This window comes from Moschus berezovskii, chromosome 22, assembly GCF_049115385.1.
Source record: "Moschus berezovskii isolate FMDL1 chromosome 22, NW_MosBer_1.0, whole genome shotgun sequence".
NCBI classification, from domain to species: domain Eukaryota; kingdom Metazoa; phylum Chordata; class Mammalia; order Artiodactyla; family Moschidae; genus Moschus; species Moschus berezovskii.
This window is the reverse complement of record NC_142481.1, coordinates 53,122,092-53,148,724: the sequence shown is the minus strand read 5'-3', so window position 1 is coordinate 53,148,724 and position 26,633 is coordinate 53,122,092. Positions and strand designations below refer to the sequence as shown.

At 53.4% G+C, this 26,633-nt stretch overlaps 1 protein-coding gene across 1 annotated transcript; it reads right to left on the bottom strand.

Moving 5' to 3' along the window:
- Positions 1-64: 64 nt before the first annotated feature.
- Positions 65-24,471, bottom strand: MEAK7 (MTOR associated protein MEAK7). Its single transcript, XM_055413029.2, has 9 exons — positions 24,376-24,471; positions 17,151-17,326; positions 15,438-15,668; positions 14,942-15,086; positions 11,111-11,539; positions 8,481-8,599; positions 6,871-7,050; positions 3,449-6,373; positions 65-173 (listed from the first exon to the last, which is right to left on the bottom strand). The coding sequence occupies exons 2-8, from the start codon at positions 17,301-17,303 to the stop codon at positions 6,260-6,262; spliced, it is 1,371 nt and encodes a 456-aa protein (XP_055269004.1). The 5' UTR covers positions 17,304-17,326; positions 24,376-24,471; the 3' UTR covers positions 65-173; positions 3,449-6,259.
- Positions 24,472-26,633: the final 2,162 nt, after the last annotated feature.

Genomic DNA, 26,633 nt, shown 5'->3' with positions numbered 1-26,633 from the left:
CTCCGCCTGCCCCGTCCCTTCTGAGAGGTGTCTGAGGACACGACAGTGTCAGGTTCGCTCACCTGGCTGTTCCTGGGGATCCAGTGGGGAGTGCAGGCCCAACCCTGAGTCCTCGGTCCCCTTGTGCATCCACTGCTGCGTCCTGCTGGGCCCTGGGACGAACCGTGAGGAGCCTGCCAAGAAACACAGCACTATTTATTAAATCACAGTGATTTTTATTAACCACGTCTGGCTACGTATTTGTTCCATAGCTCGGTGCTGTGCAGCCCCTGGTAGGAGGGAACACGCGGTGGGGAGCGGGGACGGAGGAGCAGGGGGCAGGATCTGGGCTTCGGCCACTCTGCCTGTCTCCTCATCCATGAAATGGGGACTCTGGGTATCTTTAAGGGTGATGCCAGGGGGCCCGATGATCGTTCTGTTGGCTTTAATCCGCGCTTACCTAAAAGTTGCCAAGTGGGGAACGCACAGCCTCGTGTTCATGACCCTGGAGCACGTGGTGAGAGCCAGTCACGGCCTGAGCAGCCTCAGTGAAGAGGGCCTGGGCTTCTGAAGCTGAGCAGGGCGTGGCCTCTCCCCCCAGAACCAGGACTTCCCACAGCCTGAGCCCCAAGACTGGTTTTATTGGTGGTGGGTTTTTTTTTTTTTTTGGCCACGCTGTGCGGCACGTGGGATCTTAGTTCCCTAAAAGGGATGGAACCCACGCCCACTGCAGTGGAAGCGTGGAGTCCCAACCACTGGACTGCCAGGCGAGTCCCCAAGACTGTTCTCAACACACGTCCACCCTTGCAGCTGAAAGATGGCAGAGAGGTCTGCAGCCAGGCAGGCAGAACTGACCACGGGGAACCAGAAACGGAACTCCACCTGCTGTGCAATGTGGCCACAGCTGTAACCTCCCCCTCCCTCAGGGTTTTCCAGAGAAATCAAACCATAGGAGAGCAGAGAAAGAGAGGACGTTTGTGTTAAGTAAGTAATTAGCTCACCTGATTGTTGGGGCTGGAGAGACCGACGTCTCCAGGGCAAGCCAGAGGCTTGGACAGGAGTTGGCACTGCCCTGTCCCTGACCACTGGTCTGGGGGCTAGGATTCTACTCTCTCACTGCCACAACCTGACCTCCATTGCTGGCTGGGAACCGAAACCCTGCTTCAAGCTGCTACAGGCTGAGATCACCTAAGGTCACTTCAAGTCAAGAATGAGAAAGATTCATCATTGTTATTAAAATTTGAAATGAATTTTCTGATAATAAGAGAAAAAAAGAAAGGTCTAGAAACCAGAAAGGTAGGGAAATTATCCTTATTTCCAGGTATGCCATCATACTATGTGCAATCAACAGAGTGTACACTTTAAACTGGACAATCTTGTGTGTCAGTTATATCTCAGTAAAGCTGGAGGGAAAAAAGATAAGTCACACAGCCAAAACATAATAAAAATATGCTTTACAGTGCTGGGGGAAAATGTCAAAATATCTTAAAAAAAAAAACAAAAACAATCCTTTGAAAATTAAGGCAAAATATTTTTTTCAGACAAAAAAAAAAGATCCTTAATAGCTGTAGGCCTGCAGAGAATTCATGGATAATCAGAAGCAGTGACCAGCAGTGGTTCTCAATGTCAGGTTCCCCACACCAGCCATGGCAGCATCACTTGGGAATTTATTAGCGATGTCAACTCTCAGATCCCTACCCAGAACTACTAAACTAAACTCTGGAGGTAGATTATATTCCCTCTTTTTATTATAAAAGTGTTCAAATGTAAATGAAAGTTTCTTCAAAAGAAAGAACACTAGGAGTATGAACCCTAGATTTCATAACGGTAACCCACTCCAGTATTCTTGCCTGGAGAATCCCATGGACGGAGAAGTCTGGTAGGCTACAGTCCACGGGGTCGCAAAGAGTCGGACACGACTGAGCGACGGAACGGAACGGAACGGAACCCTATGGACAGAGGAGTCCATGGGGTCGCAGAGAGTCAGACACAACTGAGCGACTAACACACAACACACACAGACACACACACCCCTTAATTAGTTGTGTGATCCTGGCCAAGTCACTTCATTACAGTACCTTAACTCTTGGTGACTTAGAAATTATAACTGATAAAATGATAACGATAAAATTTATTGTGTCTAACTGTATGCCTAGAATTATATCAAGTGGTACAAAGGACTGTATATATCTGACCTGTTCTCCAGGCATCAGGGTTGGGGTATGGGTGAAGGAGGAAAGGCAATATGGTTTCTGGAGATGTTGACTACTATAGAGAAGATATATCGCCGATGGCTCGGCAGGTGAAGAATCTGCCTGCAATGCAGGAGACACAGGAAACTCCGGTTCCATCCCTGGGTCGGGAAGATCCCCTGGAGAAGGAAATGGCAACCCACTCCAGTATTCTTGCCTTGGAGAATTCCATGGACAAAGGAGCCTCGCAGGCTACAGTCCAATTGGTCACAAAAGAGTTGAGCGACCAAGCACACACAGAGAAGAAAACTGTCACTTCGTTCCATCATGAGGGAATAACACATTAAGATCTTGGTGAATATTTATATACCTTCCAGACATTTTACTGTCTGCATAAACATGTCTTTTTAAAAAAAAATAAAATTTTGACTATTCTGTAAAAGAAAAAAAGGTGGGGGGGGGGGGGGACTCTAGGTGATTCTGATGTGGGCTCAAGGTCGAGAACCACTGGATAAAAGACCTCAGCAAGGTAACTATGCTGAGCGCCTCCCAGTACCCAGTCATGGGTTTGCGGGGGTGGGGAGAGCCCACTCACAGAGCCAGCAACGACAACTAATTTACACAGCACACGCGGACGCTCCTGTTCTTCGAGAGGAAGCAGCAGCAGCAGCCAGGGTGGGTTCTACCTACGTGCGGCAGTATTTAGTGCCATCTTGAAAATACTATCGAGATGGGAGTATTCTTGCCGCACCTCCTGGTATGTGAGATCTTACTTCCCTGACCAGGGGTCAAACCTATGTTCCTGCAGGGGAACCCTGGAGTCTTAACCACTGGACGGCCAGGAAAGTCCCCTATGAAACATTTTAGATGTAGTCAAAGCGCTACCAAAGATCAGACAGAATCAAGCATTTGAAGGGGGGAAAAAAGGTAGTAACAGAAATAACTCTTACATCTTTTTATCATAAAACTGAATCACTTTTCTGTACATCTAAAACTAACACAGCACTCTAAATCAACTATAGTTTAATATAAAGTAAAAAAAATGTTAAAGAGAATCAAAACCTTTAAAAAAGGAAATACATTTTGAATGGAGCAAAGATTTAGGAGAAGGGCTAGAAAGCACAGCAGAAGAAAATGGTTTTTGAGCAGCAGGTACACAAAAACTAGATTTTAATACAGTTGGTGACAACATGGCCATTGGCACTCCAGGTCTCAAAAGTATAAACTGAGCTTGAAGGAGGTGTGTTAGTTTAATATCGAGATAAAAAAGCACGTACCTCTTGATCCAGTAACTTGGCTTCGAAAGGTGCATCCTCCAAACAGAAGCACAGAACGACGAGCATAAACGATGTTCACTCTGGTGGCGAATGGTTACAGACAGACTGTTCCCCAGCCGGGGGTGGCTGAACGCCGGAAAGAATGGGGCATCCATCTCACGGGACGTCACACAGTCGGGGAGAACAAAGGGGTAGATACAGAGCCATTTCTACCCAAAAAAAAGGGGTGTGACACTTCACCTCTAGGGGAGAAAAGGCTGCAGGGGCCAGGAGTTAGACTTAGCTTACAGGTTACACACTTTTGTATTTTGAGCTCTTTTGCCATGTATGCATAAGCTAATCTTTTAATTAAAAAATATAGTGGGTCCATCAACAGATGAATGGATAAAGAAGGTGTGTGTGGGGGGAGGTGAGTGTGTGTGTGTGTGATGGAATACTGCTGCTGCTGCTGCTAAGTTACTTCAGTCGTGTCTGACTCTGTGTGACCCCATAGACGGAAGCCCACCAGGCTCCCCCGTCCCCGAGATTCTCCAGGCAAGAACATTCAGCCATAAAAAAAACCAGGAAGTTCTGCCACTTGCAGCAACATGGATGGACTTGGAGGGCATTGTGCTAAGTGAAGTCAGACAAAGATAAATATGGCCTGGTATTGCTGACACATGAAATCTAAGAAATAAACTACTGAATCAAACAAAAAAGCGCAGACTCACAGAGAACAAACCAGGGGTTACCAGTAGAGAGGGGCAATGGGGGGTGGAAATTATGGGGTTACAAAATCATGTGTTTGAGACTTTTGAAAATTGTAAAGCACTAGAGAACGTAAAGCCTCCTTCCTTCAATATAAAGAAAGAATTGTCCGAAAAATAACTATGGTGGGAAAAAAGTTTACAATAGCCATGCTTTGAAAAGTTGTTTAAAAAGTTATGTTGTTTAAAAGTGATGTGTTAAAAAGTTAACACACAGTGCTTTTCAGTCCTTCCTTCTAGCACCTTCAGGGATCCTGATCTGTCTCCTTATAAGGGAGGGAGACCACTTCCCTTACAACCCGAACTTTTATCCCCCTTTTATCAAAGAACAAATTCCTCATATATTAAAACTAGCATTGCAGGTTTCCCAGGCCCAGGAGGGGCATGGTTCCTCCAGTCACCGGTCAATGCACTCAGGCCCTCAGCTCATGGGGTCCCACAGCTGCCCCACACCCATATGCCCTCCACAAGGGCACACGTCCTCCGGGCTACCAAGCACCTGGGCAGGGCACCTGCTCCCGTCCTGTAGCTGAGCTGTCCTGGGAAACCATCAGGCCACTGGGCGTGACCTGCACTCTTGTGAGAAGAGGCACGAAGCAGAAAACAGGCCGCGGACACCTCCAGCCTCTCTGACAGCCACAGACAGTAAATGGTATTGAATGGACCTTTTATTAGCAAGGTATTATTCCACTGCATTTTTATAAAAAACCTGTAACAGACTGAAGACTCAGGGCCTAATTCTTCAGATTATGGTAAGGCTATCTGAGGATCCTAATATCCTGTGTCTGCTTCCCATCAGTTAGGAAGCCACAGAACGCACCTGAGAAGCTGTTAAAACTGGCCCTTTTATAAGGAAAGTCAATCAGGGTGGAGCGTGAGTGTCACTGCTGCCAGCGTGCGTTTCCTTGTGAAGGCCCGTTTGCAAGGCCTTCTGCTCGGGGCTCAGCAGCAGGTCTCATGAGTCTCCTGTAGAAAACACAGAGCCCACAAGTGCACACAGTTCGGTTCACTATGGCTTAAAATCGGGGCCGACTCGAGAATAAGGCAGCATTTATCGTCAGGTCTGCAGAAGAACAGCGTGGAGCAAGTGTCTTAGGGCCGAGCCTGCAACACCCCTGAGCTCGATTCTCAGTGTGTCAGGAGGTTCTCTGGGCCACCCCCGAGGGACGGGGCTGGACTGGACACGGCCCAGCCCACCCACATCTCCACTAGCACGGCAGGGTCACCGTTTATGGCAAGTCCACAAGGCCGAAGTACACACCATCCCCTGGGGGGGCAGCACGGGGTGATGCTGGGAGGCCAGGAGCCCAGGCCGGTCCTGTCGAGTCACCCGCCCCCAGCTCCTGCGACAGGCCGCACGTGTACAAGCAGGGCTTGCGGCCCTGAGTGTCCCCACGTTTCTGTCAGTCGGGGACCGCCACTCTACTTCTCTGCTCACCTCCGGTTTCCCCTGTGCTCAGAGCACAGACCACTTAGGACAGCTGAGAAAGGCCGACAGCCAACCTCACTGAAGACCCAGGCCACTGTCACCCACAAAATCTCCTGCTATGCGCTGTTAGTACACTGCTAACACTTTTTCAAGAAATATAGAAATTCCATATCAGAGGAAGCTAGTCCCTAAAGCACGGGGATTCCCAGCTGAGCACACCTCTGCCCTTGATGAGAAGAAATAGAGCCTCAAGGCTCTTAACTGGGGGGCCGGAGCAGAGACCCAGTAACCCCCAGCAAGTGGAAACGCCCCCCACCACCACCACTGCAAGAACTCCAGTCCCCAAAGATGCCAGTTCTGGCCAGTCTCAACATCTCAGCATCCTCTTTGGATTTCGTCCCTAGGAAACGAGCCAAGTCTAAGGATCAGGTTGCTAGCTGTATGCTCGGGATTCCAGGGGGAGACATCCCCACCGATGGACATATGGCAACAGAGAAACTGTACTATGTGCAGACTGGGCACCGCCAGGACCGCCGGGAGGTGACCTGCACGCTCTGGACCAAAGTCAGGCCTCCGTGGGATGCGGGAGGGTCGGCACGCTGCACTCTGGCTCCAGGGTGGCCCACGCCACCGTCATCACTGCTCATCAGGGACCTCCCGGAGCCCTTCACTGTGGCGGCCCCGCCCACTGGCTTCCAGCAGGGCCCGGGCCTCAGGGTCGATGTCCAGAATGCTCCTGGTTTTCCTGACCTTGGGAAGAAGGAAGGAGGGGTGTGTTCAGCGACCAAAACCAGCCGGTGACGTCCTGCCGCTGGCATGTTTCTCAGAGCGGACTCGGGCCCTACTGATGCCACAAGGGAAATGCAGGGGGCAGGAGGGGCTCTGGCCCTGCCCCCACTGTGTCCCTCTGACCCTGGGAGGCCATCGCTGGGAGGTGACGCGGTGCAAGAAGGCCAACAACTCATCATTGAACCCTGGATCCAGAAGGGACCCCAGAGCCTCCTCAGCTTGCAAAGGAGCCCCCATCCATCTGGGACCCCACCTCCCTGGGGTGGTTCTTTTAGGAGACCCCCCACGGATCCCAGACAGGACTCCCTGCCCGGCTGTGCACCCACGGGCATTCCTCTGGCTAGCGACGGCTGCTGGAAACAAGTCTGCGAAAACCCATCTCCAGGTGGAGGTGTGAAAGGCATGCAAGGCGTGCAAGGGATCAAGCCGAGAGAGGGGAGAAGCGCCCCCATGCTCACCGGCTCTGCCTTCGGGGCGTCTCCCACCGCCCACACCTCCATCTTCTGGAACTGGAAGTCCTCCTGGGCTGACAGCTGAGGGCTGCCGTAAGTGGTGCACGTGGGCTTGGCCTTGCTGTGTCCTTTCCCGAAATCAACGTCAATCCACAGCCCAAAGTAACCGTGCTGTCCTCCCATGCCCTGCGGAGGGAGGTGCGTCAGACCCCGAGGCCCGCCCCAGCCCTCAGGCCACAAGGGTGTGCAGGAAGCAAATGCAACTTTCTCCTTCTTTTTTTAAACTATGAAATAATATAGACTGGTACAACTGAAGGATCCCACTACAGGTGCCTAGACCACTCATCCAGGTGTCCTAAATCCCACCCAGTGGCTCTTTCTCACAGGGCTGCTCTTGCAGGAAACACAAGTCAGGACCTCCCTGGTGGTCCAGAGGCTAAGACTCTGTACTCCCAATGCGGGGCGGGGGCCGGGTTCCATCCCTGGTCAGGGAGCTAGATCCCACATGCCACAACTCAGTTCACCTGCCACAAGTAAATACCCAGTACAGTCAAACAAAATATCTTAAAAGGAAATGCAAGTGACAACAGAGGACAAAATAACCCAAATGATCAGACCCAGAGACTGCAGTCCGTAAAATGAGGGGAGAGGTCCACATCCAGCGCTCGAGGCTGGGAAACCTGTGTCCGGGCCCTCAGGCCCCAGGCCTCTGTGCTGGAGCAGGCGTGCGGGGGGCAAAGGAGGAAGCTATCCGGCTCTAGGCGAGTGGCCGGTGGGAACAGAACTGCTGTTCAACCTCTCTGGTCCCCTTCTCCGGTGCCACCTCCACTGCCACCTCTACCCCGGGGCCTGGAGTTAACAGTGAGCAGAGACCAGGGCGGACACCAGCCGAACTCAGGGCCACCTCTCCCCGCTGGCCAACTACTGACCCCTGAGGCTGAGACCCTCACCCCTGTCGACACCAAACTGCCCTTTCAGAAAGTGTTGGGCAGCCCCGGGGGAGCCCCAGAGAGAACCGGGGAGGAGCTCACACCGCCAAGGTGGACCCACCTTTCCTGCCCCCCAGCGCTGCAGAGTCGGGACTGGGAATTTCCCAAGAGATGCTCTTCATTAAGCAGCGGGGAAAAGAAGGAGGCTGGGGCTGCCAGGAGACACATCTTGCACCCAAGCTAAGCATCTGCGGTGCCCATCCCAGCTCCTTGCCCAGCCCTATCCCCATGTCCCCCACAGTCACCTGCGGCCTTCACCCCTGCCCGCTTCTTCCTGCGGCTAAGTCCAGCCTGACGGGTCCAGGGAGCCCAGCCCTGCCCCCAGCACGAGTGCCAGGGCAGCATCTCCAGCCACGAAGGCCACGGACCAACCACCTGATGACCAGGAAACTGGCAGAACCCGTCACTCGCACACAAAGCCCAGAAACGCCCCAACAGAGGCCCCGTTTTTTCCAAGGGAGAAGTTCGGCTTTGGCTGTCGCTCCCGGCGTCACCACCCTGAGATCCGGGCAGGACGGACTGGACACCACATGCTGCCCGACGAGTGGGCACGTCGGGGCCGGGGCTGTCACCCAGGGACGGACGGCACCACAGGGGACACGCCCTGCCCCCAGCCCTGGTCCTTACCAGGCCGTTGGGGATGGTCTGCTGCCCTTGATTCAGGTACATGTAGTGGTCGTTGTAGCCCGTGCAGGTGTACACGGCCATGCTGGGGGAGACGGAGAAGAGGAAGCACTGGTCGTCCCCTGAAAGCGAGCAGAGCGCCAAGAAGCCGGATCACCCACAGCAGCCGGGCACAGGGAGGAGCAGGAAACGCAACCGGGCCTGCTCAGAAGCCCGAGCTGGAGGAGCTTCTCAGGGTCCTCAGTGTGTGTGTGGGGTGGGGGGGCTCCCACACGTAGGGGCAGAGCCCTCAGACCAGCGAGCAGATCCCAGACCCACGGCTGCCTGGGGCCCAGAGGATGAGCTGCGGCTGGGAGGTGAGGGTGACCGCCAGAAAGGAACGTGGCGTCTGCCTGCTGGGGACGCCGCCCCACCTCCCAGAGTCAGAAAGGGCAGCCTCATCTCCGCATGGGCGCAAAGGGCAGGCGGTCACTGCAGGCCCCAGCTGGGTGCCCGCACGGCCTCAGACACATCATCCAGAGGACGGAGGATGGCTGCAGACGCAGCTGGCTGGGGAGGGAGGTGCACCCAGGGAGAGGTGACCCCCCACCTTCACCTGGGCACAGGCGTGGGCACACTCCACTCAGCGGAGGTGCAATCAGAGCTCCAGAAATGAGGCGCCCTCCACCTCAGATTCCTTCCCCACGCCCATGCACTCACTGCGGGGTGGTGACGGAGGGCACACACCCCAACCCGGGGAGCTCCCAGCTAGGTGGGAACCAGGGACGTGCCCCACAGCCGTGGGATCTTTCCCAGAAGCACTGGTGACAGTGTGAGGGCACCTGACACAGGACCCAGCTCAGGCACTGGGGAAGAAAGCTCCAGGAAGCAGGCGGGGAGCCCGAATACAGAGGGTGGAAACGAAGTGGGCTTTGAGGAGGACGGCCCTGGGCAGCAGGTGGGCCCACACTGGCAGAGGCAGGACCCACAATGCTCAGGCCCCCCCTCCAGATGGACCCCAAGGGCCTCCACAGGGACTCGGCTCCTTCGAAGCTGGGAAGGACGGCCTGAGATGGAGACAGCCAGGGGAGGGCCCCTCTGAGGAGGAGGGACCCCCGTGGGGACGAGGCGGGCACGTGGGAACAGCGGGACCCCTTGGCTGTAGAGCAAGGTTTGTGGGCACTGGAGTCGGGGAGGAAGGGAGGTGAGCCTGGGGAGGCCACAGGGACCGGGAGATACAGGGCTGCCCTCCAGGTTAAAGACTCAGGCTTGAGTCCATGTGCCCCAGAAGGATGGATCTCGCCTCAAGTAATGGCCTGGTCCCACCACAGCCCCGGGACCGTCACTTCACCTGCCGGTCCCAAGGCTGCCTTTCAGCCAGTGTTTACTGGCTCCCGGGTGCTGAGTGAGGTGTCGGGGCCACAGACCATGGACCCCACGCTAGCCCATCCTGGGATCCACACCCAGCGGGAAGGGCCTGCTGGGGTAGACGACCCTCCACTCCAGGGCGCAGGGCAAGCACCGAGGAGTCACATGACCTGCAAAGGCGTCAGTCCCACGGCGGGGGGCTCCTCGCCCGACTGTTGCCACCACACCACCCCCCATTACCCCACGGTTTACAGGTTGCCCTCCCTATGGTTCTGGGAACCCCAGGCCCAGAGAGGGTGAAGCAGCCCGCCCAGGACGGAGCCCAACTCCACCCAGCGCTGTGGGCCTTTGGCTGCCCCTCGGCCGGCAGAAGCGGAAACGAAGTAACCCTGTGGGTGTCACGTCTCTTCAAGGCGCAAATACTCGAGGTGACTGGGGGACCAATAGATGAGAAACGCCCAGGACCTGAAAGACATCTGCGAGGCTGGGCTGCCCCCTGCTGGAATACTGGCCTCACGCTTCACGACAGAAAGAGCTCACAACTGAAAACCTGGTAACTGCATTTTCCCACATTCCTTCAAGCAGAGGAATGAATGCTGCTCTCGTAAATGAAAGCTGGAGATGCAGCAGAGCTGACCTTTGGGTTAATACGAGAGGAGCTGGAAGAAGGGCAAGTTTCGTCTAGATAATAATGACTCTGGGGGCTGTTCTTCCACGTCCTTGAGCAGAGCCTCCAATCACACAGAGACCCAGCTATTCACCCCCGGGGACCCCTCCCCGTTATGCTGTGACAAGGTGGGAGAACGGCTCTCTGTCCTAAACTCTGTGTACAGACAGCGGAGCCAGAGCTGGGCTCCTGTGGTCCTCCTGCAAGTTTGGGGCATGGGTGGGTGTCGGCAGAGGATGCTAGTATGGCCGGCTCCCCAGTAAAAACAAAACAAAACCCTGGGCACTGATGCTCTAACACAGCCCTGCTGGACAGCACTGCGCCATTTAATGATGCTGAGCCACTGTTTCCTCACCTGAAATCCAGGGGTGAGGACACCTGTCCAGCTCACCTGACCCGGCAGCCAGAGTCTATACAGAAATCCGTGAAGTTAAACCTCCATAAACACCATGCTTCCCCATCCTCCCAAATGTGTCCAGAAAAAAAACGCGTGGGGGAGGAGATGGAAGAAACAGCGCACATGCTCTGGCGGGCTCAGAGGTCTCCACGTGGCGGCCGAGGGACCAGAACTTGCCGGGGCGCTGTGCTACCATGTGGGGCTTGGGCGGCCAAGTCTCACCTTGAAACTGAGGCTTGACTTCCCAGGAGCAGGAGGCGAAGCCCCCAAACACATGGCCATCACGGTCCTCGAGCAGCACCAGGCAGGGCCCCGCGTGTGCGATGCGCCCGCAGAGCTGGGCGAAGCTGTTCCCGTGGAGCTCGGTCGCAAAGAGCAGGCGCCAGCGGAGCCGCCGCTCCCGGGGCAGGTGTGAGTTGATGAAGATGACGGACAGGACGTCCAGGATGCTGGCAAACTCCCGCTGTGGGTCCACCTGGCGCTCGGGGACCAGCGTGGCCAGCTCGAGGGACGAGCGCAGGAGGAGGAAGCCTTGGTGGATGACCAGGCTCAGAAACGTGGCCACGTGGTGGGCCCGGAACACCCAGTCCTCGAGCACGGCCCGGTCACAGGCACGGTCCAGCCACTGAGGCCCCAGAAGCTTCCCACCGCCTAGGGGAGGAGAAAGCAGCACTGGGGGTCAGGGCAGGGCAATGACAGGGCCTTCCGTCTGCTTTCCTGAACCTGCTCTGTCCGACAGGGGAGCCACGCCTGCCGTTCGTCCGCATCAAGATGCGTGGTGAGTGTTAAACGCACACCCCGTTTCAAAGACTTGGTGTGAGAAAAAAAAAGAGTGTAAAAGAACCCTTTTTTTTTTTAACATTGCCAAGGTTAAAGTATATTTTGGAAATTTTCTTAAACTTAATCTTGCTTGTTTCTTTTTGCTGTTTTCGCGTGGCTACTAGAATATTTAAACTTTCACAGGCAACTCATTTTGCGGTTCACATCCTACCCCTGCTTGGCGGTGCTCATCTAAACAACGCAGCACCAGCGCTCTTAGCTTTTCTCTGCATTCCCAGCTGCATTTCAGAGGCCCCGCAAACAGTCACACCCTCCCCTGGGGCCCTCAAACTCCCCAGAACCCCTTCCTGAGAGGGCCGTCTACACCAAAGCCACTAGTTTGCCAAAGCCATCTGGGAAGGATTCAGACGTCCACTGCCCTCTCTCCAGTGACGGCAGGGTGGTGGGAGGGTGTAGTCGCTAAGTCATGCCTGACTCTTTGCGGCCCCGTGGACTGTAGCCCACCAGGCTCCGTTGTCCATGGGATTTCTCAGGCAAGAATACTGGAGTGGGTTGCCATTCCCTTCTCCAGGGGATCTTCCTGACCCAGGGGTCAAACCCTGGTCACCTTCACCTGGGTTCTTCACTGGCTGAGCTACCAGGGAGGCCCTACATCAGGATAGTGGTTGGTAACTTCCTGGGCACCCCTCGATTTATCTGGGGAGAACAGGTTTCATTAACTACAAATTATGCTTCATTGTTTCCAACCACCACCTATGGTTCTGATTTCCGTCTCTTACCTACTAAGAACAGAGGTGACATGGCAGGGGCACCAGAAGACAAACTACTGGGACTTCATATATATATTACGGTTTATATATTAACAGTGTATTGTGTTATTATTCTTTCCAAGTTCCAAATATCTCAATTTTTCAAACTGTGTTTAGAAATCCAGCTTTATAATAAATCAGTAACACTTTTATAAAATAAGTCAACTTTGTTTTATACGTCAGCAAATCTACAAGATTCACCTCAAGGTATTTTTAAACTCCAAGTAGATTGAAATATATACTGTTTCTCCGCCAACAATAGCAGAACACATTCTTCTCAAGCAGATCTGGAATATTCTTCAGAACAGATCATATGTTAGGCCATAAAGCATGCCTTGATAAACTGAGAAGAACTGAAGTCATGTCATGTATGTTCTTCAGTCACACAAAATAAAATTACAACTCAGAAGGCAATTTGGGAAATTCACAAATATGTAGAAATTAAAGCGTATACCTCTAAACAACCAATAGGACAAAGAAGAAATCATGAGGGAAGTCAGAAAACACTGAGCTGAATGCAAACAAAAACACAATATACAAAAGCTGATGAGATTCAGCTAAAGCAGTGCTTAGAGGGAAATGTACAGCCATAAATGCCTATATGAAAAAGAAGAGAGACCTCAAATCAATAACCCAACCTTCTACCTTGAGAAACTAGACAAAGAAAACCAAACTAGACATCGGAATCAAGATGCCATAGTAACAGGACACAGAACTCACCTGTTCCCACAAAGACATCAAGAACACATCTACAAGACGTCCCTGGTGGTCCAGTGGTTAATAATCCGCCTGCCAACGCAGGAGACATGGGTTTGATCCCTGGTCTGGGAAGATCTGACATGACCCAGAGCAACCAAGCCCACACACCACAAGCACTCAGCCCATGTACTCTAGGGCCCGCATGACGATGCCTCTGAGCTCGCACGCCTGAGCCCACACTCTGCAACAAGAGAAACCAACGCAATGAGAAGCCCACGTGCCACAGCTAGAGAAGCCCCCCTCACAACTAGAGAAAGCCCACACACTGCAACACAGACCCAGTGCAGCCCAAATCAAGTAAGTGAAAACAGAACGCATCTGCAGGCCGTCATCAAAATAATCTACAAAATAGAAATGCTGGAGAGGGTGTGGAGAAAAGGGAACCCTCCTACCCTGTTGGTGAGAATGTAAACTGGTGCAGCCACTACAGAGAACAGTATGCAGGTTCCTCAGAAAACTAAAACTAGAGCTACCACATAACCCAGTAATCCCACTCCTGGGCACACACCCAGACAAACTATAATACAAAAAGATCAATGCACCCCAAGGTTCACAGCAGCACAACAGCCAAGACATGGAAATAGCCCCAGTGCCCACTGACAGAGGGACAGATAAGGAAGACGCGGTACATATATGCGACAGAGTATTACTCAGCCATAAAAAGAACAAAGTAATGCCATTTGCATAACACAGATGGACCTAGAGAAGATCAGGTTGAGTGAAGGAAGTCGGAAAGAGAAAGACAAAGTATGACATCACTTACATGTAGAATCTAAAAACCGACACAAGCCAATACATCTGTGAAACAAAAACAGACTCACACACACAGCAAACAGATGTGTGGCTGCCGATGGGAAGAAGATGTGGGAAGGATAGCCTGGGAGGCTGGGGTTGTGTGTGCATGCAAGCACACTCGGTCATGTTCGACTCTTTGCAACCCCATGGACTATAGCCCACCAGGCTCCTCTGTCCATGGGATTTCCCAGGCAAGACTACTGGAGCAGGTTGCCATTTCCAATTCCAGGGGATCTTCCTGACCCAGGGATCGAACCATGTCTCTTGCGTCTCCTGCATCGGCAGGCGGGTTCTTCATTACTGCGCCATCTGGGAAGCCCGAGGTTGGGGTCAGCAGATGCAAACTATTATATATGGAATGGGATAAACAGCAATGTCCCACTGTAGAGCGCAGGGAACTATATTCAATATCCTGTTACAAATTATAATGGAAAAGAATATATTTAAGTCTAAATGAGTCACTTTGCTGTACAGCAGAAATCAACACAACACAATCCACGATACTTCAATTAAAAAAAAAAAAAAGGAAAAACCAAACTAAATCTAAAGGAAGCAGAAGAAAGGAAATAAAAGACCTGAAGATAAATGAAATAGAGGTTAGACAACAGAGAAAGTCCACAAAACCAAAAGCTGGCTCTTTGAAAATAACAAGAAGTGAACACACCTTTAGCTAGACTGACCCAGAAAAAAAAGAGAAGGCTCAAATGACTAACATCAGAAATGAAGGTGAGGACATCACTACGGACCTGGCGGAAATTAGGATTATGAGCAACTGTATGCCAAGGAAGAGAGAATCTCAACGGTCCTCCGAATTTGGAAGACGCACCCTTGCTGGCTTTAAACTTTAATACAAGATGGCGTGGAACCACTCTCCGACGCCAAGGCCTAGGGACTGGGGCGGGGCACTTGCCTTGAAGCCTCATCTCGGAGCACAGCTGGGCGGCCAGCACCTGCACCCTGGATGGGGAGCCTGGGGGCGGCCTCTGGCTCCAGCCTCGCAGCTGCCGTCGGTGGGTGAGCACATGCGCCACAGCGCCAACCAAGTCCTCTGCAAACTTGGAAGATCACAATGTCACCGTTAACCGCGCCCCACCGTGCCTCTGGCCCACCGCAGACCACCGTGGAGAAGGGCGTCTTGCCTCACTGAGGCCAACATGGCAGATCCGAGGGTGGGAAGAACCACGTGACTTGGGTAGTCACTCAGTTTTCCAGCGATGCCCTCGGCTGGTCTAGTTGGCTGACGCCTCTTTGTCCGGGAGTTCTGACCTCAACCGGTTGAGTGGTCCAGGGCCCCCCGGGGGGACTTCTGCACAAGGCCTCCGTCAGCTGCTGCACCATCCTGAGCCCCCCACCAAATGACACCAACGCTGCTTGGGGTGGCTGCGAAGCACCTGGTGGCCTCTCACCTTGTGGGCGTCTCTTGCTTTCACGGGACCTCCTGAGGCAGAAATCATGTTCAGGATCATGAGACTCTTCTCCTCTGCAGTTCCTTTCAACAGGTGGGACATGGACGCTGTGAACTGCTCCTGGGAGACGCGCTCGCTGGGCCCCTTCGCCTTCCCGCTGCCGTCTACCCTCCGCATGCCTTCAAACAGCCTGGTGACCATCTCTGGGGGAAGAGCGTCCCCCACATGGCTCTGCGGGGACAAGCGGGTGAAAAGCCCAGACAGGGTGCAAGTCAGACGTGGTAGGATGACGGAAAACAGCTAAGGGACCAAGACCAACCGCTGCTACCAGCAGAGAACCTTTCCAGACCCCCGGTGCACCATCTCTGCCCACTAAGGGTGTCACACCACCCCAGGACCCACACATATAACGTGTCCTGGCCCGAGGCTCATCTTGGCCATCAAACTCTTCCGTCATCTGTTCCCATCCTGCCCTCCAGACTTCGCAGTCTCCCCAGACTGGCCATGTCCTTCCTGCCTCCGGCCATTGGCTGCTTTTCACTCTGCTAACATCTCCTCCATTCTAGCTCCAGCAGCTGTCCTTTGCATATCTGAATTTATTTCCACATGGGACACACGGTCTGTGTGGTGCTGCACGGGTCTCCTCTATATTGGGGACTTCCAGATTTATTAACTATCTATCCAAGTTCTTTGTGCTCAATATGCATTGGAAAGTGGGGAGGGATAAACTGGAAGATTGGGATTGACATACAAACTCTATTATATATAAAATAGGGTTTCCCTGGTGGCTCAGATGGTAAAGAATCCACCTGCAGTGCAGGAGACCTGTGTTCTATCCCTGGGTCAGGAAGATCCCCTGCAGAAGGGAATGGCAACCCACTCCAGTATTCTTGCCTGGAGAATACCATGGACAGAGGAGCCTGGTGGGCTACAGTCCATGGGGTCGCAATGAGTCGGACACAACTGAGCGACTAACACACACACACACACATATATAAAATAGGTAACTAACAAGAAGCTGCTGTATAGCACAGGGAACTCTACTCAGTCCTCTGTAATGACTTACACAGGAAGAGAATCTAAAGAGGAGTGGGTGCATGTGTTTGTATAACTGACTCACTCTGCCGTTCACCTGAAACTAACACAAGATTGTAAAGTCACCTGATGGGCCAAAGACGTCTGTGACGTTGCCGCACTCCGAGCACCCAAATGCACGTGGTTAAGAGCCCCAAGGAACGGGGCCAAAAGATGGGGAAGCGGGCAGTCTTCACTCCTTGCCAGGTGCATCCTGACCCTGAAACTTCATTATTTTGTTGGGGAAACAACAAAATTCCTGGGACATCAAACATTTACAAATCCTGAAGGCCAAGGTGGACTTGAGACTTGGCAGCTATCAGACCCACAGATACAGCTTGGGCGGCCCGTCACCCACTGCGGGGAGCAATCAGGGGATGGGGGTGCTAGAGACAGGAAGCGGTCAGCCCCTCTGGTCAACCTCAAGTGGGAAAAGTCCCTGGACAATGTGAGGTGAAGGAGGAGTGCAGCAGCTGCCACACTGACCATGGAGCCCACAAGGCTGAAAGTAGGTACTATCTGCTTCTTCACAGAAAACACATCTCCCGTGTTCCCACAGCTGCCTCACAGGAACTGAGGGCCAGCAGCAGCCTGACTCCTGCTCCAAACTAAACATGAACTCCCAGCTGTTACCCTTGCCTTCAGGGCCTGCAGAGAGAAGGATCTGGGCGAGGTACTGGAGCCAAGCTTCTCCGACGACAGAGCATCAAACAGCCTGTTGACCTCAGCCTGCTCCCCAGGCAGAAACCGTGAGGAGCACTCCTGTCCGGGGTGACTCTTGCTGTTCCCCATCTGTCCCTGTGGCTGGCGGGACTCTGCAGGAGAGAAGTTCACACCCAGGTAGAGAGAGAAATCAAATATGTATACATGGCTCAATCAGTAAAGAATCCGCCTGCAGTGCAGGAGACCCAGGTTCGATCCCTGAGTCAGGAAGGTCCCCTGGAAAAGGAAATGGCAACCCACTCCAGTATCCTTGCCTGGCAAATCCTACGGACAGAAGGAGCCTGGTGGGCTACAGTCCATGGGGTTGCAAGAGGTGGACACAACTTAGCAACTAAACAACATATATATTTTAACTATTTTGCTGTTTTATCTTATTTTATTGCCGCATGCCATGTGGGATCTTAGTTCCCTCACCAGGTATTGAACCCATGCCCCCTGAATTGAAAGTGTGGCATCTTAAGCACTGGACCACCAGGAAAGCCCCAAAATATGTCAATCATAGAAAATAAATGTCAATAATTATATGGTCAAGGTAAGCAACATTGATCTACTTGCAAAACGCAGCAAAAATGCAGACCTATGTAGTGTTTCAATGTGGTAGCAATTATTATTTTTTTTAGATGCTCAGTCATGTCCGACTCTTTGTGACCCTGTGGACTGTAGCTCACCAGGCTCCTCTGTCCATGGGGATTCTCCAGGCAAGAATACTGGAGCGGGATGCCACTTCCTTCTCCAGGGGACAAATTAGTTGACACAAATAAAATGCGAAAACTCAATTAGATTCCTCTGACTTCTCAAAGCCTGCTCATAACTGCCAACCAACCATCTGGATTTCTTTGTTTCAAAATGGTTTCTAAGCTAATGTAACTAAAAGGTAGAAAAATCAGGATTTTAATCTAAATATTCATTTTTTAAAAAACCTGAGTTGAAAAATAATCTATAAGGGTGGATGATTACACATATTTAAATAAAATCAACACCTTGCAAATATCACCGACAGAGCAGAAGTGCCATGGGACACGTTCTTCCTTTGTGATCCTGGCTTCTCCTGGTGGCTGGGCAGCCTCAGGCAAATGACCGAAATACCAAAACTCTCTGCACCCCAGGTTCCTCATTTGTAAAATGGGAATAATCACAGCCCAACCTCAGATGGATGGGATCATGGCACATGCTGGCCAAAGCTGTGAAAACCCAGCCCAGGCCTCATCTCTGGGAGGGATACTAAGAGAGGCTGGCACCCAAAGGCAGGTGGCCCAGGGGCTGCATTCGGGTCCCAGACCTCATCACAGAAAGGAGTCCAGTGCCATCTGATCCACGGATTCAGACAGAAAAGCACATCTGAGATGAAAGAACCATGTAGGAGGCAGAGTGCCACAGCTTCCTAACTCCTGTCTTTAGACTTCATCAGGGACCCGCCATGGTCAAACTGCTGGGGAGAGGGGCACCCCCCCCAAAGCAACTGCCACAGGTTCCCCCCAGGACACGTGGAAGGGGCAGGCTGTCCAAAATTCAGGTGGAGCATGGATCACAGACCTCAGGAGGAAGCGGGGTGCACGTGGAACCTTTCTACTTGCTGAAGTGTGATTCACGTAACAGCACAAGATGACCCATTTCACAGTGAGCGATTCAGTGGCATTTGGTACATGCAGTGTGGTGAGACCACCACCTCCATCTAGACCCAGAACATTCCCATGACCCGAAAAGAAACTCCACACCCATCAGTGGTCACACCCCATTCCGGGCTCCCCAGGCCCCGGCAACCACTAACACACTGTCCCTGTGGATTTGCCTGTTCTGGACACCTTGTATAAATGAAATCATCTAACATATGGTCTTTGGGGTTTGGCTTTCTTCACTCAGTATAACATTTGAAGGGTTCATCCATATTGTAGCATGAATAGGACTCATTCCTTTTGACGGGTAATATTCCAGTGCATGAAGATGCTGTGTTTGGCTTATCCATTCAGCTGATGATGGACACTGGAGCTATTTTCTATCTTGAGGGTGCTGTGAACATATGTGTACATGTACTTGTTCGAGTCCCTATTTTCAAATTGGGAGGGGGATGGATATACCTAGGGATGGAATTGTGGGGTTGTATAATCTAATGTTTATTTTTTGAAGATTACCAAACTGTTTTCTGTTTTATATTCCCAGCAGCAAAGCATGAGTGTTCCCATTTCTCCACATGCTCTCCAACATTCTTCCATGTTTTTAATCCCACCATTGTGGGGCAGGGGAGGGTATCTGCCCTTAAGAGGAAGTTTCCAGCACAGGGCTCCTAGGAGGGGCTCCAGCACACTTGGCTGCTGGAAACAGAGGCTTACACAATGCAGTTTGGGGCTGTCACTCACAGGCCATTTGATCTAAATGCTTCCACTTCTCAGCTTTCTCAGCAGCTTAAGAGCCGAAAAGGAAAGCCTCTGGCCCCCAGCTCGGGTTCCAGCCTGCGAGAGGCTTCCTTATCTCTGAGATACAGGGGGAGGCACCAGCTGGTGCCTGCTCTTCCTCAGGGGGGAACAGCCCAAGTGGCCTTGCCAAGGCAGACCCGTCCTCTTTGTCAACTCTTCTAAGAGCCCAAGAAACCACCTGATCATGTAGGACGCGCTGAGGAGATGAGCCATCTGCACTGTTCTGACCGGGAAGGGGCTGTGGGTTATTTGGGGACCCTGCACGGTGACCTGATCTGCCTGTGGTTTTGCTTCTGCATGTTGCCACCCTTGCTTTGCTTACATTACTGGTAAATCACAACAGCTTTAGTCAAAAATATTTTCAGATTCATACCCTCCCCAAGCAGGAAAATTCAAGATTTCTCTCAAGATTTCTATTAATTTATCAAATCACCGAAAATTTATCCCTCAACCTTCCCTGCATCCCTATCTTGTTATCCTGCTGAAATCCTGAAAATGCAAGTGTATAAAAATATACCCCAGGAATTCCAGTTTGTTCTCAGGGTCTCCATACCAAAGGTCATCAGGCCTTTTCACTTTCTCTAGAAAACCTTAAGGTTTATGACAAGAGAAGACCCATGACTCATATGCTGGGAGAGATGACTGCCTTCTGAACACCTGGGGGGGTTTTGAGAGCTGGACCTGGACTAGCGGACAGCTGTGCCCACCCCAATGGGCTCCCAAGGCCGACCTGGCAGATCCATGTGGTGCACTAGGAACGTCAGATGCTAGTCCCCATGAGCAGTTCCCTTGGGCCCCCGTCTGGCTCGGAGGGCCCTCCTGTCCACCTCTGTACACCTCACCATCTACTCAGCCTCGGGTTCCAAGACTGCCCAGCACTCCTGACTTTCAGAGACCTGACTGTTGCCCTGAGGGACACAGACCCCTCCTTGCTCACTCTGTTTGGACCCCACCTCCACCTGCTACCCACCCCCAGGGTCATGCCTGCCTCACCCACCTGTAGAATCTGAAAATCATAAAGGACACTCTGCCCCACGGCCACCTGGCGGCCGGCACCCGAGGCAGCCTGGCGCATGCAGACACACGGACACGCAGGTCCAAGGCCTGTTGTTCCCCACCTGCCCCTCAGGTGGACAGCCTGTTCCCCACCATCTCATGAGATCCTGGGTGCAAACTCCAGGAGGCCGGCCTGGCCCAGGTCCTGAGAAAACCGGGTCCCCCACATTCGGCCCCCACAGGACACACCCCTAGGCCCCAGGCACTCAGGGCCCCTTGGATCCGTGCCCTCAGCTCACCACTCATGACCAGTCCCTGCCCACCTCTGCACCCCACGGCCCACGGCGCCTGGGTCCCCAGGGAGAGCTGACAGGGCGGGGGATCCAGCTGACACCACCTCCAGCCCTTTCAACGGTGATGCCTCTAAATGCCGCACCTCAGACTCCCCACACCTTGCGAGAGCGGCCTTCCTTCTCAGGACCGAGGAATCACTCTCTCGGGGGCTACTAGCCTCTTTAAGGGGGACGGCTGGGGCTGAAAGGCTGCCGACCTGTAAACGCCTCTCCTCGGACATCCCCAGGTGTCCCACGGCTGAGGACCCAGTGCAGCTGGGGGCTGTCCCACCAGGTCACGGGGCCCGCTGCCTCCAGGACACTGGCTTTCCTGACACCGGCACAGGCATCTAAGTCCTCCCACAGATAACAGCATCTCCTGGGCCAGGCCCCATCAGGGGGTGAGCACACAGAAGCCTCAGACAGGGCCTGCAGGGGCATCCCGTCCAGCAAACGCTGTGGAGATCGGCGGGGAGGGGGTGAGCAGAACACAGCGGGGCGGCGAGAACGTGTTCCCAAGGACACATTCCGGTTGGGTTTTCCAGCACCCAGAGGCGGCTCACCCAGGAAGCAGACACAGTGCACAAAGGCGCAGGGTGAATCCAAGATCGTCGAGGCAGGTCTGGTGTGGGGAGGGCGCCTGAGGTGGCCCCAGAGCAAGGCAGGCGCTCCTCTGCCTTTACCCAGCCCCTCACTTTCCGCCCACCCAGCCCCCTCCTCTGACCCACCAGAAACAGGCTCCTTCACTGCTGTCCGGAGACAGCAGCCTGGCCTCCAGGGGGCCTGAACACCCGCAGGAAAGGACCGAGGCTGGGCGAGGCACCTGCAGGGAGGACTGGAGGAGAGAAATGCAAGGAGATGTGCAGCCCAAGGCATGGGGGGAGCTCAGGGCCACGCCTGGAGGAGATTCCAGGAAAGGCCCAGAAGCGGGGCAGCCGGCGACACTGGGTTTCCCTCCAGGAGGGAGAACGGGGTGCAGCAGCCTCGAGCTGGAGCCACAGGCCTGGAGTCAAGGAGAGCTGGGAGAAGGGCAGCCTCTCGGGCCACACCCCCCGGCCTCGCCCGCCAGTCTGGGTGTCCACAGGGCACCCATGAGAGGACGCATCTCAAGACAGCTCTAGAAGGCTTCCCTGGTGGCTCGGCGGTGAGGAATATGCCTGTCAATGCAGGAGACACGAGTTCGATCCCTGATCTGGGAAGACCCCACGTGCCGCGGAGCAACTAAGCCTGTGCACCTCAACTACTGAGCCTGTGCTCTAGAGCCAGGGAGCCGCAACCACTGAGCACACGTGCTGCAACTGCTGAAGCCGGCCTGCTCTATAGCCATACTCCATAAGAGAAGCCACTGATTCGAGAGAGCCGAGCACCAGAACTAGAGAACAGCCCCTGCTCACTGCAACTAGAGAAAAACACACCCAGCAACAAAGACCCAGCACAGCTAAAAATAAATAAATAAAAGCAATAATAATATTAAAAACTGGCTGAATGACTGAATAAGTGAATGCAACTTAAAAAGAAAAGACAGCTCTAAGGACGCCCCACCTCCTGCTAAAAAGGCCTCCGAAAGGCAGGATGAAGTAATGGCAGTGGTAGAGCGTTCCCAAGTTCATCCTGCCTGGACGCCATCACCTGAATCAGGCCTGAAACCTCTTCAGTTAACTTTGGGGAGGAACCGAAGGCCTTCGATGCATCCTTACTTCTCCCCAGGTGCACATTTCTGAAATTTCAGTCCCTGAAATGGTTTTCTCGCAGGACGGTCCTGGGTGCACATTTATACATGCAACAGACTTTTTTTTCCCTAGCAAGCTGTACATAAAACCACCCAGCGCTGGTCTGAGTCTCCTGAAGGTTTACATAGCTCATATTCTCAGTCAATGGGACATACCCAGATGTTCCTTTAAGGTTGCTAACCCCAGTGGTTCTCAACTGGGGGTGGTTTTGTCTGCCAGGAGACAGCTGGCAATGATGTCTGCTTGTCACAGCCATGGAGGTTGTGGTTCTAGCCACTGCTGCCACCTAGTGGTTAGAAACCAACGGTCCTACTAAATACCCTACAATGCACAGGACAGTCCCCACAACAGAGTAGCCCGCGCCAAATGTCAGGAGGGCTGGGGAAGAGAAACTGGTGGAGCTGAGGGGCAGAGCAGGGCGGTGGGCACTGGAGTGCGCTAATCTCCACAGCGCTTGCCTCTCTGGACAGGGGACGCAAAGATGCAAAGATCTGAGTTCGTGTTCTGACACTGGTTGGTGTGACTGTGGGCAAGTTACTAAGCCATTTCCAGACCTCATAAATCAGAGAAAGTGTCTCCAGTCCTGTAACGGGGGAGAAGGATTAAATGAGGTAACATAGGGCATTTAACTCAGCTTTCTGGAGGCCAGAGGAGACACATGAGCTCAAAGCAACAAGATCTGAGACCTTGAACTCAGACCTATGCATCTGCCTTGCAACAAGGGGAACAGCCTAGCTTGGAAAAAACAAACCCCTCAGTGCTGGGGAGGGAGCCAGGAGCTGTTTTTCCTGCATAATGGGCCACAGTAAACTGGCTGGCATCCAAGGATGGTTCAGATTACTCTTTTCAGAGCCTTTCTGAAGGTTCCAGTCCTCAGGAGACACCCTGGACTCCCCACCTCCTCCAAGGGAGCATGGTCCTGGGAGCAGTCACCTGGCCCTCAGTACGCCCTTTCTGGGAAGACTCCAACCACCTCATCTGCATCAAGCTTTGTTTACATTCCAGAACCAGCAGGCCTTCTGGGAGGGGTCAGCTTGAGCCTGGGCCAGCCGCCGGCTACACAGAATCCCTGCTGGCCAGAAGGTGACCTGTCCGGCTCCTGCCCCATGCTGGCCTCCCTCCCTCCAGGGAGCCCCGGTGACTGATCTGCAGGGGGCACTTTCTCCTCCTCTCCCCTCTGCCCTGAATTTAGCCGTCAGCTCCACTCTACTGGGTCAAAGCAAGTAGGTTGTGTCCAACCCAGCACACACTCCAGCTCAACCCCCTGCCTCGCCTCTTCCCGAAGATGCTCCGCAGTTCTTCCCGCGTCTACACAGCTCTTTCTCGCTCTCCCTCCTGACAGCTGGCCTCCACCCTGGGGACCTTCCGGCAAGCATCGGCCTGGAACCCTCTGACCTCAACGACGTGAAAAGTAGGAGAGGAGTAATTCTTTGCTCCAACTGACCTAGCGGGGAGACCCTCCCTCGCAGCTGTCCCCCGTCACTCCCCACTCCACCCCAAGGCAGAAGCACAGGCTGCCAGGAAGGGTCAGGGCCCAGGTCCACCCCGGCACTAACTGCTCCCGGGACGAATGTCATCATCCCCATCGCTTCGCTGGTCAGTCTGCTCCCTCTGGGCCCCCAGGCCGGTGACCTTCCCCTACCCCCAGCCTCAAGTCCACCGCTCAGCTCACCGAAGTCCTGGCCCTCCTCCCCAGAGCCCACCGGATCTGCCTTTCCGGTTGCAGTCCACAGATTTTCCTCTGGAGCGGCCCAACCCCGTTGCCAGGCGACGGCGCTGACAGACAGCTCTCTGTCCCAGTCGCAGGAGTGAAAGTCTAGGGGGCGGAGCGTGATAAAAATCCAGCCAATGGATATGCACAGGAGAGGCGGGGGCGGGGCCAGATGCAGGAAGAAAGGAGGTGGGACTCCCGAGATGCCACTCCTGGGGGAGGAGCTGGGAGGCGAGCTGGAGGCGAACTCTGGAAGAAAGTGGCTGAGGGCTGAGGGGAGGAGCCAGGGAGGAGCACGTGGGGAGGGCGGGGTTTTCTGGGTTGAAGCGAAGAAACCCGCGGCTGTGGGAGCAGCGGGGGGTGTGGCTGGGACGAGGGCGGAGCTGGGACAGAGGAGAGAGGGCCCCAGGGAGACCCAGGGAGAGGCAGGTCACCCAGCAATGGGACCCTCCACCCACTCTGGCACCCCTCCGCTCCCCTCAACTAACCTGGGCGCAGCCTCCAATCCCTGAGCCTGGGCTCCCGCTTCCCCGTCCCCCCCACGTCTGCTCCCTCACAGCCCAGACCCTACCCCTTCCTGGGAACCCTCACTTCGGCCTGTGTTCTCTACCAGTCCTTTCCAGGAGCATTTTCATGTGCTTAAGTCTGTCCAGTCCTGATAAATTAACTCTCCTTGACCCTCAGGCCTTCAGCTTCTCCCACCCCAGCCCACCCCCATGCCCTCCACCCCAGCTTCACTCCATAATGTCTAAGGACTGCTGTCCAGATTTATTAACCTTCCATCCATTCCCCAAACCACTGAAACCTGGCCCCAGGGGCCCTTTCACTAAATCTACAGGGCACTGCAAATGGTGATTGCAGCCATGAAATTAAAAGACGCTTACTCCTTGGAAGGAAAGTTATGACCAACCTAGATAGCATATTAAAAAGCAGAGATATTACTTTGTCAACCAAGGTCCGTCTAGTCAAGGCTATGATTCCAGGAGTCATGTATGGATGTGAGAGTTGGACTGTGAAGAAAGCTGATGGCCAAAGAATTGATGCTTTTGAACTGTGGTGTTGGAGAAGACTCTTGAGAGTCCCTTGGACTGCAAGGAGATCCAACCAGTCCATCCTGAAGGAGATCAGTCCTGGGTGTTCATTGGAAGGACTGATGTTAAAGCTGAAGCTCCAATATTTTGGCCACTTGATGCGAAGAGCTGACTCATTGGAAAAGACCCTGATGTTGGGAAAGATTGAGGGCAGGAGGAGAAGGAGACAACAGAGGATGAGATGCTTGGATGGCATCACCAACTCAATGGACATGAGTTTGGGTAAACTCCAGGAGTTGGTGATGGACAGGGAGGCCTGGCGTGCTGCGGTTCATGGGGTCGCAAAGAGTCGGACACAACTGAGCGACTGAACTGAACTGAACAGGGCACTGCCAGTCCTTACATGCAGGAGTTCACAGTCAGCATTCCTGCATTATAAAAACTCTCCTTCCTGGGGATCTAGGTCACCAGCCCTGGCTTTTCTCCTCCCCTACCCCCACCAGTTAATTTATACTCCACACATCCTCCATGAGGTCATTTCCTTCCACTGACTGCCTTCCTGATGACTTCACTTCCCACCTGTCTGTGCTGCAGACACCCAAGCCTGCACGTCCAACTGATAGTCCAGCCTGCACCCTGACCCCATACATCCACAAGGCTGCACCTCAAGCTCAGCCAAGCCAAACCCAAACTCCTCCCTGTGGAGGGCTGGCCACCACCTTCCAGGCCCAAGTCAGAGACCTGAAACCACCCCAGGCCCCTCCTGCTGCTTCTCTCCCTGTGTCCCATTACTTCCTGAATCGGTTTTACCTCCAAGATTTGGCCTGCACCCACCCACTTCCCTCCGCGTCCCCAGAGCCCCCTGCTCTGGGCCAGACCCCAATAACAGCATCCTTCCCTCCTCCAGCCAGAGCCAATAGAACAATCAGCACAGAAGTCCTTATCCTGCCCCCAAGACAGAGACAGCATCACAGGGTCAGGCAGGGTAACAGACAGATAAAACCAGCTGCCGGGTTTCGCTGTCCTCATGTTCACACGGAACCGCACTTCTCAAGGAAACGCAGCTACCGCTGTAAAGCATCATAACCACCCCCTTTCTTGAGTTATGACTGTTTTACTCAAAAAGAAACTTTGACCTCTAAAATTATAGATGAGCAGAAACTTTGCGGTTTGCAATTCTACCATTCA